The sequence below is a fragment of the Schistosoma haematobium genome, chromosome 1, assembly GCF_000699445.3.
Source record: "Schistosoma haematobium chromosome 1, whole genome shotgun sequence".
Classification (NCBI taxonomy): Eukaryota; Metazoa; Platyhelminthes; class Trematoda; order Strigeidida; family Schistosomatidae; genus Schistosoma; species Schistosoma haematobium.
This window is the reverse complement of record NC_067196.1, coordinates 10,696,025-10,717,622: the sequence shown is the minus strand read 5'-3', so window position 1 is coordinate 10,717,622 and position 21,598 is coordinate 10,696,025. Positions and strand designations below refer to the sequence as shown.

Genomic DNA, 21,598 nt, shown 5'->3' with positions numbered 1-21,598 from the left:
TCCACGGGACACAAAAATGTCATCTTTTTCTGCAGTGCATTTCAACTTTCCAACTGTAAAACAAGTTAAAGTGAAATTTGGAGCTTGGAATGAAACCCTTAGTGAAAATTATGCTATTGTATGCAGCATTCGCCGCTAAATGAACTTAAAAACGGTAGATATTGTACAAATATTGAAGACTGAGAGGCAGATGAACTACAAATTCACGGATGCGTTTCCTGTCCCCAAAACTTACCGTTACATTTTCAAGTATTGCTAGACCACGAATTCTTTGAAAGTTTATAGCATGATGAGCATTAGAAGCAAAACGGACATTATATAGAACTGGTGGATAAGGAGTTGAGATTAATGCTGCCGACTGATAGTTTGATCGATTTACACCTTAATGTAAAAGTTGAAAATCATTTATTGGAAGAATGTATATATTTAGTATTGATAATTATTACTACGTTACATACCTTATGAACTGAGATTAGTTAGACAGCCATTAAAAACCAGAAAACATTGGACGTAAACTGAATATTAACAATGAAGTTCAATAATCTGAACAAACACTTAACGATAATGATAACATGTATTCATCAATGACTAATTTTGAGAAGTGATTCTCGAAATTATAGTGAGTTGTGACCAGTGGACTTTCAGCTATGTAGTGTCTGAATCAGTTATCCATCAGTGGTGTTGGATGATGGATGTGCAACAACGTATGAAATCCAAATTATTGATCGGTGGTACAATAGTGTGAAGGTTAAGTGCCTGTTGAAAGACGGTACTAGGTTCGACCCCTGGTAGGGTCGTGGGTGTACACTGCTGGGGAGTCCCATATTAAAAAGAAGAAATTGTCCATCGCTTCTTGATCCTTAATTCTCGCCCACCTTAGGCTACGATTTAATAAAATATTTTCTATTATTTCCAGCCTTTGTAATAAGTTAGTCAACGAGTATTAGATACACACTGATGGTCACATGGATTTTTATTGTACTTCTTATTGTCAAGACACTAAATATGTCATTTTGATAAAAAGGAGCACCAATTAAAAAACCTTAAGCAGATCAATGTGAAAAGATACAAGTATTTGACGAAAATTTTCACCATAATCCAATGAACAATAATGACAATTATACTTTCTATTTACCTGCAAACTGAATGTCTACATATTCGAAAATTGATGCTGAAATATTTAAACGTGTATTTCCATAAGTTCCACCCCATTCTTCAGGAATATTCACTTCTTTATGAGTTGCATTGATAATTTCTATTCCTTTCCAATAACCAATAAACTGCTTACGATTAACACCCCAACAATTTAAATTAACCAAATCTTGTAAATCTGATTTAAAAACAAAATAATTGAGAAGATATTTTTAAAGATGTTTTTATCTACTCATAAGTAGTCAAACATTTTCTGTTCAATTTTGATAGATGTAATCGAGGTCATAAAGAGAAACACTGGTTCCTAACAAAGCTTTAAATTTTGGTTGATTAGAAATCCGGAAAATAAGTATTTTTATTAACGAACTATCACTTGTTGTAGGAACTTTGAAGAGTAATTGGTCAGTGAATAGATCCGTTCACGAGCTTCATACTTAGCAGTAGTGTATGAACATGTGCTAAGATTCAAATCTAGAACATTCATGTTTTTCTTGGTTTCAACTTTGATCAGTTTATGACCAAGAACTGAGTTAGAAGTTAACGTTAGTAGAAATATTGGTTGCATGAACTGTAGTAAAAACTTAAATATATGGAAAACGGATCAACAAGAATTAAAGAAAAAGGTGAGGATATACTGTTGAGAATGAAAGTGAAGCCTGATATCCAATAGACGATAATAAATGTATGTATTTCATTGTGACTGATTTGAAGCTCTCTCACCTAAGGCGTTCAAACCTTGATTACAAATGTTATACATGCCTCAAACTAATGTGAACATTTTTGGTAATTGCCATAATTCCTTTTGTATTCCTGTATAACAGACTATTTTGACTGTAGGTTAGTAATGCCTAAATATACTTAACACATGCCCAAACTGTCTAAATCAATAGAGGTTTACTTGGTATCATATTTATGAACTCAAAATTACATATTCAGTGGTTCCATCATACTTGGTTGATGCCTTGAATATATCTGTGGTCGATTGCAAGCAACTGATTATCTTATACTTTTTAAGGCTATGTTTTGCAGTCATAAAAGATACAAATCGGACTAACGATTAGTTTACTCACAATACGATAGACAGAAAGACATTTTATCTGGTTTAAAAATTTCAAGACACCTTCAAGATAAATAAAATAGTCAATCTACTCAACTACGTACCTTGTTATACTTATATCTAAAGGGAGGGGAACATAGTTTAAACATTTTTGCATTACTATTCCAGGTAAAAAAAAATTTAATGAGTTCACTTCCTTACATAACATTTAATTTTGTAAAATTTCAATTGTGCACCATTACTGAACCAATTCTATGTCAGTTTCTATGTCTAAATAAACAGATGACTCATGTTTGTGATTCATTTCAACTGAATAATGTAATATCCTATATTGATGTAACGTCTATGCAACTCGTAAATTGTTCTCTCTTTTATTCACATATTCATGTTGTCATAGATACATTATATACATAAATACATAAATATTCATCTATTCGTCTGATTATGTTAATCGATTTAAGAACATGTGACCAATGAACAGCTATTCATTCACCTGTGTTCAACTTTTATGTAATCAGTGCAATATGAAGGAATTGTATTCTGTATATTGATTAGGTACCAAGTCAAGTTCAAATTTATCAAATTTTATTATCTATTAATATACAGCTTAGGTAAATGATTTCGTCGGAAAGAAAATTCTCTTCGCTTAATTCTCTTTTTTTTTATCAAATTAATTGGATAGATATAGATAGTTTTGTCACAAATTACTATTAGTTGAAGAACTAATGAAATTCGAGAAGGAGACTACTTAAATGAGAACGATTTTATAATCGATGGTTAAAGATGTTGGATGACATGAATTAGAATAGGTCTAAATGCTGCAGATCTATTGACTATTTATCATACACGTAGATCTTGAGATCTATTTCGTCCTTCCGTCTTTCTATTCCATTTTCTCAAATTATGTTCTAAATAAGCAAAGATAGATGGTGGCTAGCAGTGGAATTCAGGACACGTGTTTCGAGTCCTGGAATGAACATCAATTCTGGAATTCAGGCACATCCAGTTGGTGAGTCCAAACTAGGATGAAAGGCGCATCCTGGATTCCACTGCTAGCTACCATCCATCTTCGCGTATAACTCTTGTGACTTAAGGCGATATCGAGGCAATCCTCACAGGATGCACATCAGACTGATCGACTTCAGTCCTAAACATTAATAAGAAGATTGAAATAAACAATACAATTATGTTCTAAATGTTTAGTCTTTTCCATTACCAATACAACAACATTATGTTGATTTCTTCACTATTCATTTAGTTAATTTCATCTTGTCATGTCAATATGCTAATGACAATTTTAATTAATGCATATTTGTGTTTGGGTTCATGATGATTATGAATGACTGTGCATTTTTTCGTAAAGTGAAAATTCTTATTTAGAAATATGGAAAGAAAAACCGGCTATAGTATTCATTTATGATGTCACAGTATGATATATATTCATTAACTATGTCATTTTAATGTTGACTATTTCCCCATATTATTTTTATAATATAAATAACTCTTGACTTAATTAAAATTATAACAAAATAAAATAATGTTAAAAATAAGTAGAAACTATTAAGTAGCATAAATAATCACAATACTATTCGGTTACTAACATACATATTCAGTAATCTATATATCTAACTACAAACAATTTATAGCATGGTGTTGTTAAGGGCCGCATTCATACAGTTGAAGAACATATGGAAATCAAAACAACTTTCAACCAATATCAAAGTCGGAATCTTTAATACCAACGTCAAGGCAGTTCTACTGTACAGAGCTGAAACATGGAGAACTACAACCACCACCATGAAGAAGGTACGAGTATTCATAAATGGCTGTCTACTCAGGATACTCAACATCCATTGACCGGATACCATCAGCAACAGCCTACTGTGGAAGAGAACAAACCAGCTTCCAGCTGAAGAAGAAGTTAGGAAAAGACGATGGAAATGGATAGGACATACATTACGCAAACCATCAAACTGCATCACGAGGCAAGCCCTAACTTGGAATCCTGAAGGGAAGCGGAAAAGTGGAAGGCCAAAGAACACATTACGACGGGAAATAGAATCAGATATGAAAAGGATGAATAACAACTGGAAAGAGCAGGAAAATGTCGCCCAGGACAGAGTTGGATGGAGAATGCTGGTGAGCGGCCTATGCTCCTTCACGAGGAGTAACAAGCGTAAGTAAGTAAGTTGTCAATAATATTTGATTTCATCAGTGAATTATTGTCTTATCATTGGGAAAGTTGGTTTTACAGATCACACTTTCCCGATATATATATATATATATATATATATATATATATATATATATATATATATATGTCCTTCATAAAATCTTTCTGAAAACTGTTCATAAGATAAAGTGGCTTTATTAAGTGTTCGTATCATTTGAAGGTAGAACCATGAAGCAAAATACAGAGATGACAGACATAACTGATTTATCATTGAGTAATGAACACTGTCATGTATGTTAAGTTCTTCCTAATGGTAATCGAATTCTATCAATCAAGTTTCAATGAAGTCACTAGTTTAAGTGACACAACTTGGTATGCGCCATGTTGAGATGTAAGGTGGTTGGAGATAGTTGACAAGAAAACCTGAACTTAAGTTTCATGCCATTTGGAGTTTGGTCATCACCCGAATAGTTCATGATAACTTCTCTGACTGTGAAGCTACGTAACACGGCTTCAACTCTGCCATAGGGTATTAGTTCCTTCAAGATTACCTTACTGAAGAGTGTAAATCAGTTTGAAACCTCGGTACAGAGTATCCTGCTGACTAAGTAGCAAATCAACTTAGTGCCACCTTCTTACATCTGATTGACACTGATTAAATATCACTTGAAAAGTCTATGGTAATGTAAATCGATGAACTGAAAACTAATTAAATTTTAAACTGAAAGAAAATTTTCAACAAATGATCCGTTATCTTCACATATCAACTTGTGATGAGTACAGTTCTATATATAAATGAACTTAATCTTGATGCAATATAGTTGTAAACAATCATTTAGTTAAGTTTGAGAATAATCTCTAAATTATTGACCATTTCTTAAGCCGGAGTTATACATGATATCAAACTGTTGGATATTAAATTAAGGTCTTGAACTCATATCACTTTGTACCATGGAGAAATCATCATCAGTAAACTATTTGAACTTTATTTGCTGTAAAAGATTGGGCAGACCATATGCTATTGCAAGCATAGATTGTAATTGATAGAAACATTTAGGCGAGTTGTTTTGAGTGAGTTATTAACCGAGATAAGTATAACTTGCATATATATTCTTTTGTAGATCCGTTTTAGAAATTATATATGCTGATGAACTATAAACTCACATATTCGGCTTTTGATCGTAAGTCTTCGCTTACAGTTACCATTTTCTCCCTATGATCAAGCGTATGTGAATGGATTAATGACCGAAATCGAAAGAAAAAATAAAAACCAAACTCCCTCTGAAACTGTCATAATTATGAAAGTTGGTTGTAAAATGGTTATATCAAAACTTTAGTATGTATTAAATTCACTTCATGAATTTTTCAGTGTATAAAGCTCTTAGCTAACTGACATAAAATTATGATGATTTATCTTATGTGCTGATATCAAGGGGGCAACAAGAATTAATTATCATTAATAAGCAGAGAATATAATCGCTACTTTAAAAGAAAACAAAGAGACATTAACGTACGGCATATATTTCTTCCATAACTGATATTTTCCATTAAACCGGGACAAGAAAATAAACCGAGTTTATTTGTCTCGTTACCAAAACAATTAGGTTTTATAATTTGTACACTTGGATATCGATTAAATGACTGTGCACCAAGAGAGAAATTCCCATTGAAGTAACCGAGTTGTTGACAAGCTATCCGAGAATCTATTTTACTCCATCTATTATGCATTACGTAGTAATACCACAAAGAAACGTATATAAGTACAAGGATGTTTTTCAAAGATTGATTAAATTTTTAGATTATACTCGTCACAAATTGAATGAACAACGCTAAAAAGTATCAAGGCAGTACGTGCCAACTACCCATTGCTCCTAGGTTTTTAATCTTGCGATAACTGTGATTAATCTGTGAAGAGTATAACCTACAAAGATGTGTTGTTGTGGAATAAAGAATGGTTTACAATTTGTTTTGCAGAGCATGTTGTTGCATAGTTGAATGGTTTGTAGGGATTAGTTCAGTTTGAGCATAGTTTCCGTCAAATGCTGAAAGTACCTGGAAGACAGCTGAACACCTGGGAACATTTAAAAATTGTCCAAGCTTAAGGTTATTGGGTGATGAGTGGACGACTACATTTGTATCATTATGATAGAAATGGGAATACAATATCCATTAGTATTTATCTTAAGTGGTTCAGCCAGAAAACTGACACCAAATCTTACTTCCACTTCGTTAAACTTCGGAGTCTTACAGTACACAATGGAGAATATGAGTTAGATGTTTATTTAACTGACAGACTGAAACAATCGTATATTAACAAATATATTTCAGTATGGGAACATCCCCGCGTGCTGTATGGTGGATGTGCACCGCTGAAGATGGAACGGCCGTCCAGTGCTTCCAGGTTTTCAGTGGTGATCAGGCTTAGATAGACTCGTCAATTCAAGCTTGAAAAATATATTCCAAACAAGTTTATATATATATATTTATATATTGTGGCTAGCATTCGTAGCCAGGACACTGGTTTTGTTCTATTCTAGGGTCGACATTTAGATGAACCTATACCCCAGTGGCGATATTTACACAAACACTTAAAACAAGTACCTATCTCTTCAATCGCCAACGCGTTATGATTTAAACTGAGTCTAAATGGCAACTAAAGTGTTTATCACATACGACGTTCATTCGGAAAGGACTGTTGTTGATAGTGAAGCCTAATGTTTTACCAGTCTCTAAGATGAAATGTTTGTCTTGAGAGAATCATCTTGATTCAGCCTTTTTTTATTAAAAGTTTTTAACAATACTCAAATTATGGATAGTATTAGAATCAATGGTGCGCATTTCATCTTGCCAACGAAGACTAATCAATATTTAGTTCCAAATATCAATAACAGGATGATATAAACACTTACGAATATTATTTATAATGATTACTTAAATCTCCCCTTTGTTAATGTTATGGACTGCGTCTGATCAGTCTCTATAGGTATATGTGCGTCCTTTGTGGATCATCTCTACATAGCCATTATTTCACATTGAGTCTCAGTGTGAACATTAACACCGGGGAGCAGGTACATCCAGCTGACCATTCCCAAGTATGATAAAAACGCACTTCCTTGATTTTACTACTAGCCATTGTCTAACTCTCCTTAAAAATATGGTTATAACGGTTTAAATTTTAAATTTTCAACTTTTAATAACTTACTCATTATTTTGACTACAAACAGATCTCCATTTACTAGCTAACCATATTTGCAGTTCACCTTGATTGATACATTTTCCATTCACTAATCTAATTTTATGATAAGGTTGATCAGTAAACGTGTTAATGCGTGGTAATATCATAGCTTCATTCACATTGTTTTCAAGCGGAGAATTATGTTTATCAGAAGCACTCCATTTCGTGAATACAATTCTACGATCTATTGAAAATAAAATAAAAGTTATATAGATAACAATAGAATATGTAAATCGTAATTTTATTAACCAGAAATATCATCTCACTAGTTTTCGCAGACTCTTGTCATTATTGACTACTAGTTCATGATGTAGACTATGGAACTCAATGACCCCCATAAAATCCCTGCACTAATAATAATCATGTGCTCATCAATGACTAATTTCGAGAGGAGTTTTAATGGGAAGCTATGACCAGTGAAGTTCAACCATGGCGTCTCTGAGGCAGTTACTCACCAGTGACACTAGATGGTAGTTGAATAATATGGCTAACTGAATGAACTTAGATATGCAAATCATCGGATATTAAATCAGTAATCTAAATTTTAAGCACTCACTACGAAAATTGAAGGTTTTGAGTTTGATCCCCTGTAGGATAGTTGGTGCACACTACTTAAGAGTCCCATGTTGAAGTGGAACAACTGTTCAATACCTCGCAGTAAAAAAATGTATACTGAAAGTGTTTGTCATACTGTTTCTATGTTAATGAAATAATTTTACATTACAACAACAATTCATGATGATAACTCTAAAACAAACGAGTTAAAGTGGTGTTTAAAAACAAACAAATTTTGTACCAACCCCAATCTCACCTGTCATCAATAATCGTTATTCTGTACCACTTAGTTACTATGTAGTAACCAGTGTTATGTTTGTCTAACAACTTACTTTTGATTGTCTCTGGTCACCTTATGTCAACAAATATTAGTTTTTGTTAAGATGCAAGCATAAGATGAAAATGAAGTGACCAATTCTTGTACCTAAGAAGTTAACGTGTTAGTAAACGACTGAAATCCACTGAGGACCTAATAGTTGTTTCGTTTTCATTCACTTTTTATAAGGGAGCGAATTCAGCATCTACACTATTTTGGAGAAAATACGATGCAGTTTACGTTCCCAATTACAGTTAATAATAACCATAAAATCTGTCCAATAAATACTGGAGCTGAGTTAATAAGATTATTTATGAACATAACCAAATATTCATCTCACGAATCTCGAATATGACACAATGGACTATCTACCATCCAAAACATGCCATAAACTTATAGCTAAAAGCGTTATATTGAGACATTCACTCAAGAACCTCATGTGTTGACGGATATCAGGAAAATACATAACCATAAAAATAATACAAATATCATACTTGTTGAGCGGATTCGTGGCTACTTTGTTCAACAGCTTAGTGACATTTAAAGTGATATTTAGTAGGTCCAGGTCTTAATGAGAACAGCACGATACTTAAGTGAATCCGGCCCATAAGTCATCAATAATGCGAAATATGCCTCATGGATTTACGACGTAAAAATTACTAGCTAAAGACACTTAAGGTTAGTTGTGAAGATATGTGTTTCTTATAGCGTAATGTCGGCTGAAAAGTCAGTTAAAAACAAGGAAACATTTAGTTATTCTTGCGTTGAGCACGAAATTTCAAAATCATTGGATCTTGATTCAAAAGTCAACGTTTTCAGCTGGAGCCTGTTCTCAACCTAGTATGAAAATTATCCTTTACTGATGATAGTCATTATATCAGTCCCCGAATAGTTGATCCCAACCAGCTACAACCTTCTTATCAGAACTCCGGAGGTCCATCTGATGCTAAGTTACTAATGAATTCATGATTATCACTATCATTTATTTCAGCGACTAATAAAGGTTAGTGTAAGTTGAAGATAGCTTTTATAGTGGAACGATCTGTGTGAATGTAAAAATATGCTAGGAAGAAATTGATAGCTATTTGGTTCTAATTTGAATTATCTTTATTAACTAGGGACAACACTGAATGATTTTTAATTAGTAGTATGATAATTATAATAAAAAGTGTATTAAAAATTACAGAATTCACACCAATCTACAAATACAATTAGATTGATACAACAAAGGAATGTAACATTTCAAAAGACTAAGAATACATTAATTGAAAGGACTTCCTTCACGAATAGTTTTAAATGATAATTCTTGCGACGGCCTTAATAATGCAAAACAAGAGAAATACAAAATCATAAGAGACAGGATTTCGGATTACGGCATTGTCATTGAAGCGTAATAGTCATTAGTCTTGAAAGCTCGGATTTATCTTTGGTTGGCGTTGTACGAAGAACATAAGTACTCTAAGAAAGTGATATGACTACAACATCACGAGTATTCTGGAATGATAGATATATTATGGTACGCAGCAGTTAGAAAGTAGTATTCTCTCAACAGAAGGCAAGGAATGTTCAGTTTGCAAAAGAATATTGTGAAAGAATTAAAACAGATTGTATGATTTCGCATCAATAGGTGTAGCACAAATATTTTGTCTGCTTAGTAAAAATTTGTTTAAACAAAAAAAGTTTTTTTCGATTTCATTAAGTCATTAAGCAAGATTGTTATGTAGTTTACATAATAGTTTCATTAAATATTCCAATATGACATAATCATGTTTTCAAACGAAACCATAACCTTTCATCCTCACCATCACTTTCATTATGAAAGTTATTTTCATAATCTTTGCTTATGTATACCAAAAATATGAGGAGTAGACTAGTTATTCTCATAAAACCAAGCGACATAAATACATTTATGGAAATGAGATATAATGAAAACCCAAGACTTAATTTATGATTGAAAAGGAGACAAGATAAAAAGAAAGGAATGATTGTCAGTCTGATAACCAAGAGTTTGTAGTACTTGTAGAAATGGGTTTTAGTTAATTTGTATTTCCTACAAAAATTGAGGAAAAATGTGATTATTTTTTATCTTTATTCACACGGATTATGGGTCGTAGTAGTGAAATACATAACGTTTTATTTCTCCCATATTTAGGACTTGTCAGTGGAATGTATTTGCATAGTAGTATTGATGTTAACGATGAAGTATGAACAATAGCAGGCTATCTACAACGCTACTGAGTCATAGTCGATATCAACTTACTTTTTATAACGATCCTTCTTTAATGAATATCATTTTAAGAAATATGGTTTGGATCACATGGGGAGCGTTAGTTTCTTCAAGATGCAGATACTTTTTGTTTATGTTCAGAGTTTTTCGTTGACTGCCAACAGCCACCTAACGCTTTGGTAGGTCTGTTATCATTGAGAGATGTTTTTTCCTGGAATGCACATTCGTGTGTATTCTCATTCTATTTAAGTCATCCATTTTTAAATGTAACCTTGAACTTTTATGACTCATCAACAAGGTGTTACTTAACTTATAACCGAATAAAAGATTTTATTATAGAAGAAGTAATCGATTGCGTATGAGGAAAATTGGTAAGTGCATATTACGTGATTAGAGTCCAGGGGATCCTCGTAACCAATATTTGAACAAATTAGATATCGCAGCTCAAAATCGGTTTAAAAGACCCAAATGTGTTCATTATTTCTGGTCCCTCAGATATTGATAACTAAAGTTATACTTTCTTTTTCACGAAATCATTTTATCCTCTAAAATCACACTGTCTTTTCCATTATTACTGATATTGTTGATACTTTTATGACTCTGACATCTATCTTGGTATTTTCATTTCACTATGCTACCGTAATATGGTAACTTGATCAGATACAAATATGTGATAAGTTATACGTTACCTATGAGTGACTGGGTGACTGAGTGTAGATCTAATGTAGCGCAAAAATGAGTCACCTGAAAATATTAACCCTCGTAACTTATCTTACTGAAGAAACTTCATTAAATTTACTCTAATTTTTAGTGTTTATAATGGGGAAAAAATAATTGGACAGTAAAACGTAATTCATTACAAAGCCATAGAGAAGCTCAGTCGCTCTGTAACACCTCATTTCACTTTGATATTATCGATACCTTCTCGAGTTGGACAAATATTGAAGCCGATTCCTTGTGCAACATCAGTCCGCAAACATTGTCTGAAAACTGAGAGAAACCCAATTATTCTAAATACACTAAACACGTCACACAAGCATGTTCAAACTTACACCTACTTTCAGAAAAAAATGAGTTATGATGATTGCCTACTCAATAATTCTGTTAATTTTCCAACATGCCATTCTTTCCTTCTTATTCAGTTCAACGTATTAAAACAGCCCAGTTACCTTTGCTTTCTGTCAATAAATCTCACCAAATTCTGATATATAATGTGGAATTACTCGAAGTAAGCAGAATTAACCAGAAATTATGTGAAACAAGTTGAGTTTTTCTGATGAAAAACCATCACACCAATCTACCAGTTGAACTGATGTTTATTTTCTGTTAATTCAGTGAAATCGAAAACCATCAAAGAAAGAGTGTTACTGGTCAAGTACTATTAAGTTATGTATGATTGTGAGTTTGCAACAATACCACATGATTGATGATGAGTGGGTTTAACTTTGTCTTTTATCTTGTAGACCTTCACACTGTTTACAAATTGTCACGCGCTGTTATGCACTCTAACTAAAAGGCTTTGGTAGGACAGAATAAAATCTGAAGTTAATTGTAAATGCTGCCAGTGAAGAACATAATACATAGCTAGTAGGAAATTTGGTATCGACAGATTCATAACTCTTAGCGTCGATCTACTCAGAATGTACGTCTCAGATCATGGAGTCTGATTTTAGGGCTTCAGATTTATTTTAGAAAGACATAGCGCAAAATATGACCGAAAACCAGAATGGTCGGACACATACCTGAAGTTCCTTTGGCATAAATAACACCTTTCACCTTAATTGATAGCCCAGCACCAATCAATATACGAACACCAGGATCGATGATAAGTTTAGATTTGGGATTTATGATTAAATCATTGTGTACAATGATGAATGGTGATTCATTTAGAGTCCAGTGTTGTGTTCCTGTTATGCTAGAGTTGATGTAGGTTAGACCAAATATCATTTCAGTTGTTTGTGATAGAATGAGTAATAGTGCATACTGGTAAATACATTTACCATGAAGTTTCATAATTCTAATTGAAGAATACAAAATGGATTTATTTGGTTAGAATCAATGATCAGGCGGTTTAGGTTTGCAATATTTTTGTTTGACAAACAATATGAATAAAAAAACGGATTTTTACAAGACATAATATAACAAATGAATTAAAAGGATACTACATTACTTTCATAGTTAGTACTAAACCATAAACATAATCTACAGTCTAAACACTGCGTTATCTATCCGTTTTCCTTCACATAAATAAACTGGTTTTCCAGTGACTGCCCCTGGATGACAGAAGTTCTTATAACACAGTTTAGGGTCTATCAATATTCACGTTTGTAGACTATGACGGAGTTATTTGGAGTTACTTTATGAATTGTAGCTACTCTCGCAAACGTTTGAGTACCACTAAGTGTCATCCAGCATAGTAGTGACTAAATTTCAATGATATTCAGATTCTGTTGATGACAACTCGTTCAGAGAAGAATCGATCTCAAATAATTCGATATCTATCTATTATTGATTGCCTAAATTATCAGACGAAAAATGAAAAGCTGTGTAAAATTAAGTTTGTTTATAAAGTCTTGTTAAGCGATTTTATGTGAACCGATATCGTCTTATTTTACTTATTGATATAAAGGTAAATTTTTGAGTTGGGTTAATACGTAGCTTAAAAAGAATTTGTTTGCCATTTACACATGCTTAAATTATAGTTCTGTTAAGCATCAAGCAAAGTCTAATATCTTGGTCGTAGGAAATATAGTGACAAATCACTTAAGTACTTTGAAAATCTACGATGCTATTTCAGACATTCTACTGATGTTAAGTGGTAACTGTATCGGATTTGTCTCATGTTTCTGGGTAATCTGGAGATGTTTTATAGTTATGATTTATCTGAATTATTAACAACTGACCAGGTTCAAAGGATGTCAGTTGAGAATTGTATGATGAAATATCGCTTTCCTGAAGTACGTCAGAATATTCTGTGGAGTGTGGGGTGATTGTTTGGTAAGTTTCAGTAGAACAAGGTTCATAATAGTTTTTGAATGCAGAACCCCAGTTGTGCTATAACTATTTATATTCTAGAAATATTTAATGAAAATATTTCAAGGTTTATACCCCGAACCAATTGAGACCCATTTCTACGAATGAACTAAAAGCATATTTGTTGCTACTCACACAGTGATTAGACCGGGCGGTAAAGTCGTTTGGCACGCTATGTTTATAATATGGTTATTGCTGCAACGTGTTTAAAGAATAATAAGTGGTTTTTCAGTGACTAACACAATACGTTCACATGCACATAGTCTTTTTAAGTCTAATCACGCTAGTTCACTCACAGTTTACAGAACGTGTTTTGGACATATTCGAGAATTTCCACATAAGTTACTAAAAGCAGTGTTAGGAATTGTTCAAACATACATAGGGTACATCACCGCAACAGTAATTACCTAATAAAACATACAGGAACATATAACAGAAATTACTTAGGTAGAATTTCTTTATTACTCTTTCGATATACCAATACACTGAAGAAATTCACAAAATGGATCAATTATTACGGCTAAACTGTTTTAAGGATGGCAAATTATGTTCAGTAAGCAAAGCACTACTTTTAAATGATAGGTTAACTATTTATTACATTTTATAGCTTTAAACACCGTAGACACCTCAGAATTACGAATAAAAACCTCTGTGGATGAAGTTATAATCCCCTGTAAACATGGAAGCTGATTATATGACGGTGACAATGTTTAATAAGCACCATATTTGAGGGATAATATTTTGACATTTAAAGTAGTGACTGAATGAATGCACCGATTGGTGCAGCCATCGATGGCTAATTACAATATCTAATAAAGTGCCCTAGTTACATAAATTATCTTTGATGGCTATGGATAGTCGCATAAACGGAAGAAAAATATGAGTTTATCTACTTATTCTTATGAACTCTTGAAAATTTACTAGGAAAACAGCACAGTGAAATTGTCCTATTCATCGCTTTCATTAATCCTAAATTAGCTAAACGGACAAACGAGACTTTGGAAGAAGCTTTTACAAAAAACGAACCAGCTTTGTAGGGAACTTGAAGCAAGATCTTTTTAACGCTCGGTGGCATATACGCAATTCGTATCGCCACTATTCATGAAGGTAACAAACAAACTGTATGTTCAGTTCAAGTAAATAAAATCATAAAATAATTTATATGGTCACATTAAAGGACTGCTTGGAATGTAAATTTTAACACGTGTTTGGGGATAAGTTAAAAAATTTCAGAGTTTATGTTGAATCACTATATAGAAATTCCTATCATCTTTACCGTATGTAATACAGAACAAAACTAGATGTAATTAACACTTTACTAACAATTGGCCTGATAACTACACATTATTAGTGTTAGGCTTGGTGGCTGGATGAATCTCTTTTTCTGGGCATGTTTGTCAAGTTTCAAGTGTGACTTTGAATAGATTTAAAGCCATTTTTACTGTGTTGACTTTGAATTTGCTTTGTTAGAAGTGGCTCCTACGCTGTTTTACCTGACTCTATCATATTGCAGTAATATTCATGTTACAGGCAATCAGTCTCATGACTATCAACATAGCTCTACGACTGAATACATATTTTCTCTCAAACTTAATGTCGTTTTAATCGTTAAATTTTCAGAGAAAGTATTAAAGTGGGATCGAAGTGTGTATTGTCTTACTGATCATGAGGTTGTAGCGGCAAAATAAATAATTCTGTGTATCTTTGATATTGCTGCTGACCTCATTAATTTTACTGGACTAAAGGCGCTCAGTCACACATCCACGCCATATCACGAGAGCGTACATCGTGCTGCGCGTCACTTGCAACTGCTGGTCAGCCTAGACCAAACGCTTCTCGACATACTGATAGCTTCCCAAATGTATCTCCTAACCCCTTCAATTCTGACTCCTGATTTGATTAGGTCGGTATATTTATATTAAAAAGGTGTTACGCATAACAATCCTGGCATCCTTAGTCTCGTGATAAAAACTATCACTATCAGGACTGACCCCCCTAACAGAGAGAACGAACGCTATGATCGGGATAGGAAAACTGAGTATGATGATTTCGTGGGACGTCGTGGACTGGAAAAAAGAAGAGAACTTGGTGCGAAATATTCAAATTTATAGGTCTTCCACAGTACGGTTATAAGAGGCACCATGTTCTCCTAAAATCCTGTACACAACGCTACACGGGTTTCACCAGACCACACTACAAAGAACCAGATTGAGCGAATCGGCTTCAGTAAACTTTATAGAGTGCCCGCAGAAGGCATTAGAGAGCAGCTTAAATAGCTTCAGATAACCACCTGATTGTGGAGAGACAAAAACTGAGACTAAAGAAGTACCGAATGGTCGGACAAGGTCAATCGTAAACACATTTTGTGTATAGGTCTGCATGTACCTGCATAACTACCACATTTTGTGCTACCCTTACATAATGTTGCCCTTTTATTTCATTCATTTTCATATATTAGGCTTCCAAACCGTTAATAAATATTCGTCAAGCTTGAATTAGGTTTTCTTGATGTATCACCTTAGTGTACGGGCTCGGTGGCCGCCATCTTGCTTCTTTGCGTTGGAAGTGTAACTGCTTGATATCATTGGGTTGAACTGCCGCATAATGGCATGTGGATCAGCAACGTAGGTGATCTATATCGAATGATTCAAGGCCTAATGAAGTTAGACAAGAGTTGTGTGACGAACCGGATAATTTCGAAGTCACACCTCGCGGTCAGCATCTAACGTAGATTGCCCCTTCGACGTATCAAAGTACTATGGCTGCTTTGAAGAACATATAACACAAAGGACGCTATTATGGAAACATATTAGTAAGCGCGAGTACAGAGAAGATAGAGAAACCACCACCGAATCTGCCAGTCCGTGGTATACGATTAACTGATTCGCGTTATTCGTCCCTGACCTTGACAGTGATCTGTTCGATATTCAGTGACGCAACTGCCGGATGATTTGGCTAGGACTCAGTGACATTCCACCGGCTTTACAGACAGACTGACCTCAATTTATCGCAGTTGCCTTTTCGTTAAAAAAACACATGATTTGTACATAATGTTTGGTGTTCGCTTCCAAATGATCGACTTATTTGTTCTATAGCTGACAGAATTACTTCCCTTGTTTGTTAACAGTAAACATTTGTCCTTTAAAATCCTGGGTGTACTTCTGTTGAAAAGCTCTTTTAACTGTATAGGGTGGTGGCGTTATTCATTTAAAACCGCACCGGATAGAGCAACCTTAGGAGGAAAAGAAGTATAAAGTAAAATGTAAGCATAAAAGTGGAGAAGTGTAACAGCGACTTCCACAGCTGTGGGCCAAAACATCTCATAGGAGAAAGCATGATTTTGAAATGCAACACAGGGGACATCAACCAAACCACACTTGACTTTTAAGTTTTTGGATAGGTAGAATTCTTTACATGTCTGCATAGCATCAATAATAAACGAGGAGGATCTGATTCAGATGTAAAGTCACAGATTGGCAAAATAAGAAAAGCATTTCTACAGCTGAGGGGTGTCTGCAACTCAAAACAACTGTCAGCCAAGACTTAAGTTAGAGTTGTTGATACGAATGTTCAAACGGATCCGTTATACGCAGCTGAAACTTGGACAACTACCACAGCAATCATAGAAAATAAACTGGTATTTGTGAACATTTATCCTTGTAAGATACTGTAGGTTTGTTGGCCAGTTACCATAGGTTATAATGGGCTGTAGAATAGCCAATAACAACGTCCACTTGAGGAGGGAATCAGAAAAAAGACACGTAGGAGGATGAAACACGTTTTGTAGCGTGGCGTCGAGTCCCAGTTGACTATGAACACCGCTACTGAGAAATATGTGCCAATAAATCAGAAGGCGGAACAGAACCAAGTTTGTCTGATTGGCGATCTCGTGCTATCGAAAGAATATCAAGATCATGCCAAGAAATGGTACAAGCAGAAGCGGCAGAAGGGAGTACGTGCGATCGATGTCACCCACCGCGAAACAATAATGGAGAATAATGGAAGCAAAATATGTCTGTCATTAGCACAGTTAAACAAACGAGCACGGTAAAACAATCACTGGTACATTTGGTTATAATAATAATTGTTTTCATTAAACCAATCGCGTTCTCGTGATAAAAGTAAGTCACTACAACTTTATAGACATTATTTGCATTAAACGATAAGTCTTAGACCGTGGATAAATTATTGTTTACCCTAAAGTTCTCCGTTATTTCAAGATATTATCGTCCGCAGTGTTTACTGGGTTATATTTGGTTGCTTAATAATATAAACTTATGGTCGCTACTGTTTTTTACTGTATACTACTAGTAGCAGCCGCAGGCTATTTAAGAGTCTGGGACTGTTTGCTTTCCCAATCATGTCAATGACCTTGTTAATCTAGTGTAGCGTGGCGTCGAGTCGAGATTGACAATGAACACCGCTACCAAGAAACACGTGCCAAGTAAATCAGAAGGCGAAGGTTGAACGTAACCAAATAAATCCATAAAATCCCAGAGAAGCAAAATATCAGAAGGCGGTTAATGGACCAAGTCGAGATGTATATATGCTGGCGATCTCGTGGTATCGAAAGGATACCGAGATCGTGCCAGGATACAAGCTTGGTTACAGAACGTAACCGAATCCATGCGAAGTCACAACCAAAAGTGTAAGAATAAGAATGGAAGCACAATATAGCTGTCATTAGCACAGTCAAACAAAAGCACATTAAAACAAACACTGGTACAGTTGATTATAATAAAAAATTGTTTTTATTAAACCAGTCGTGTTCTCGTGATAAATGTGAGTCACTACATCAGCAACCGTTTTATCACTTTTACTTAACTAAGTCATCTAGAACCATTTAGGACGAATAGACTAATAAAGATGAATTCTGAGTACATAGAATTCCAAGTTGTCCCTAAATTTTTACACCCCATTTAAAAAATCTTTGGGACCAGTACTAAACACTTAGTGTCTATTAAAGATATTTAGGACAATTTCTGCAGTATTTTATTTTCTTATGGCTTTGTGGTCCATACAAGTGGATAACAAATAATAATTAATAACAGAACGCTGTAAAATAGGATTCGTTTGGTTGAGCGATTCTCCGGACTTCAGAAGATCATGAAGCTTCTATTACTGGTTATTGGAGTAGAAAGAACACCAAAACCGGACTCAGTGGAACTGTTTGTAAGCGAACAAAAATTGACATTTGATTACAAATAAATATTGTACATGCAGATATGTGAACTTTGTGATCAATTACTGGGTCATAAAGAATGTTTATAACAACAAACCGCTTTTAGATTCATTATACTTGCTCCAGCACTGTCATATGTGCATTGTTACTCGGTTTTGTTAAAGCTAAGAAGTTCGAATCAAAGGAATTCATTATGAGTAAAAAAGAATCATCGGTAGTAATGTACCAACATCACTGACACCTGTAATCCCATGGTTAGAATTTTAAATTCTACAGTGCCCTAATTTATGCACATCTGGATAGTAGACTAACCGTTGACTATCATGCATCACCATAAATTTATTCAAGTTGATTTTTTGTGATTCTTAATCAGCGTTTTTAACAAATTTGAAATGTTCGTTCCGTTGTATTGATATGAGAATTATGAGTATTCGAATTAATGTGCTAAACAAGACTTCCTGAAATGGTGCAACTTAAGGCAGGCAGAACTAGTTGACTACAAATAAAAGTATTATGTTTGTAATTCGTGATCAGTGCTCAATCAAGTGCAAATTAGTCATTAGTACGTACAAATAATTCAATCTCTATATTGTAAATGGGAATCCAGATTACTGTAATCTGTTGTACTCCTCTTTAGGTTGTGGAGGCCCGTTATTTAATCGTCATTTAGATCGAACGATGTTGTCGAAAGGGCTCTCCACTTTAGTGGCCTGTGGATCTGACTCCGATTAGATCATATGAATGTTTGCTATCGCCTATCCTCGTATATAATCATCGACTTGAAACGCTTTAGTCAATAACGGAATTAAATAAGTCGAATAACGAGAATGGACTTGTGAATACATATATTTTGTATGTAAAGTGAATGGAATAGAACAAAGCAAAAGGACGCGCTGTGGAGATGGCTGGTAAGCCAACTCCACTTTAGCCAAGCATTAATCACTATTTACAGTTACACAAAAGTAAGTTACAGACATGCGATGAGTAATGGGATAAGAAATGTACACACACCTACGCGCTCATATAAAAACAGTCAAGAATGATAAGTGAATAATTAACATGGTCAAAACGTGACTCAAGTAGAATGAATAGAATGGGCTGTCCGAAAGCTAGAATAAGGTTTATGGGCTTAACATAATAACTGACACCACAAGGTATATCGTGTGTCTCTTTATTGGGTACAGACTCCTTATAATTTAGAATGTACTCATTATTAGAATCAACAACCGAAATTAGAACAGACTCACCTGGTTACTGCGATCGCAATTGACCAACATGTCGATTGTGTGTATTTAAATCAATAATATATAGAATTCGAACAATAGATTTTCCAACACAATCCTGCCCCACGATATAATGTTGGATCTTCATATCCCCAAGTTATGAATGATGTGACTTCATTAAAAACATATTTCTCACATCGACTAGAGTACACGTTGGAAGTGACTTCAAGATAAAGATAAACAACGGTTGGTATCAAACCATCCGAATTGTAATCAAAATCGAGCTCATTTAGTACTTGTGCTTCGCATTGAACAAGTTTCCCACAAGAAAAAATGCATTATGAAGACAAATAATATTTGATATAATATCAACATTTGACTCTTCTGAAATAGTTTCCTCAAATTTATTAAGAATGTTATTGCAGAGTAAAGGATCATTAGAAAAATCAGCATCTATCAAAATTACATCATGTTTTCGATCATGACTAGGTTCACTCAACATATTTTCCTCAGATTTGCAAGGAATTTCGTCAGAAATAAGTGAACTATTAGGGAAAACCATATCTGGTACAATAACATGAGAAATCTGACAAGTCGATTGATTAGAATCTGTTGTCTTGCAAGAATTCTGAGTTTCATTTAACTGTGAACTGCTATATGACTCTACACTGTCTTTCGAAATCGTTGATCAAAATAAATGATCATTGTAAATACTCAACTTAATAGAATCAGAATTACAAGACTTAATATTCGTTGCAACTAGATGAACAGTAGTACAACAAACTGACTGAATATGTCCAATATCACCACATTTAAAGCACTTAGAATTACAAAATTTACATGAATTGAAAGAGTGGAACCTGCCATAGGAAAAACATTGACCAAACTTGTGTCCATCTTTGTGAACTGCATCGCAACTCCTCAATGAATTATCTGCATAACCTTGAGTATGCACTGGGTTGGGATGACGTAATGTAGTGGAATTTTTTATATCCTCATGAATCATTTTACGGAATCTTCCTCCTTTGCCGCATTCGAAATTCGTAGACTTAAAATAGTCTAGCAGTAGATCCTTGAGAATTGTATAAGAAAGCGAAATGGGCTTTTCCGGTTAAGCCAAAGTTCTTAATAAGCTATATGCTTCTTTTCCGATGAATGTGAGGAAATGTGCTACAATAATAACATCCACATCATCTTCCTTGATCATAGCCCAGATTTCGAACCTTTCAAAGTAATCCTCAAAAGCGTCAAAATCTGAATGTATGTCCAACCGTTCCATCACAGGCTCCATCGCGACGCCAATATGATAATCAGAAATATTTGAATTATAGTACGAAATGAGAATCCCAGAAATAACGTAATCAGATCAAGAAGTACTAGATAACCACAAACGAATGTACTGTATTTAGAATTCGAAATCAAGCATTCAACAAGTACCAAGGTAT

General features: G+C 34.2%; 1 protein-coding gene across 1 annotated transcript in view; it reads right to left on the bottom strand.

Annotated features, from left to right (window-relative positions):
* The window catches only part of MS3_00010051 (uncharacterized protein), a gene marked incomplete at both ends in the record, with an annotated part of 121,487 nt that extends 108,759 nt beyond the window's left edge, over window positions 1-12,728 (bottom strand). Inside the window, 5 exons of the mRNA XM_051218385.1 lie at window positions 236-381; window positions 1,136-1,330; window positions 5,897-6,099; window positions 7,585-7,801; window positions 12,458-12,728. Coding sequence (XP_051073124.1) covers window positions 236-381; window positions 1,136-1,330; window positions 5,897-6,099; window positions 7,585-7,801; window positions 12,458-12,728 — 1,032 coding nt within the window. The remainder of the gene's footprint in view (window positions 1-235; window positions 382-1,135; window positions 1,331-5,896; window positions 6,100-7,584; window positions 7,802-12,457) is intronic.
* Window positions 12,729-21,598: the final 8,870 nt, after the last annotated feature.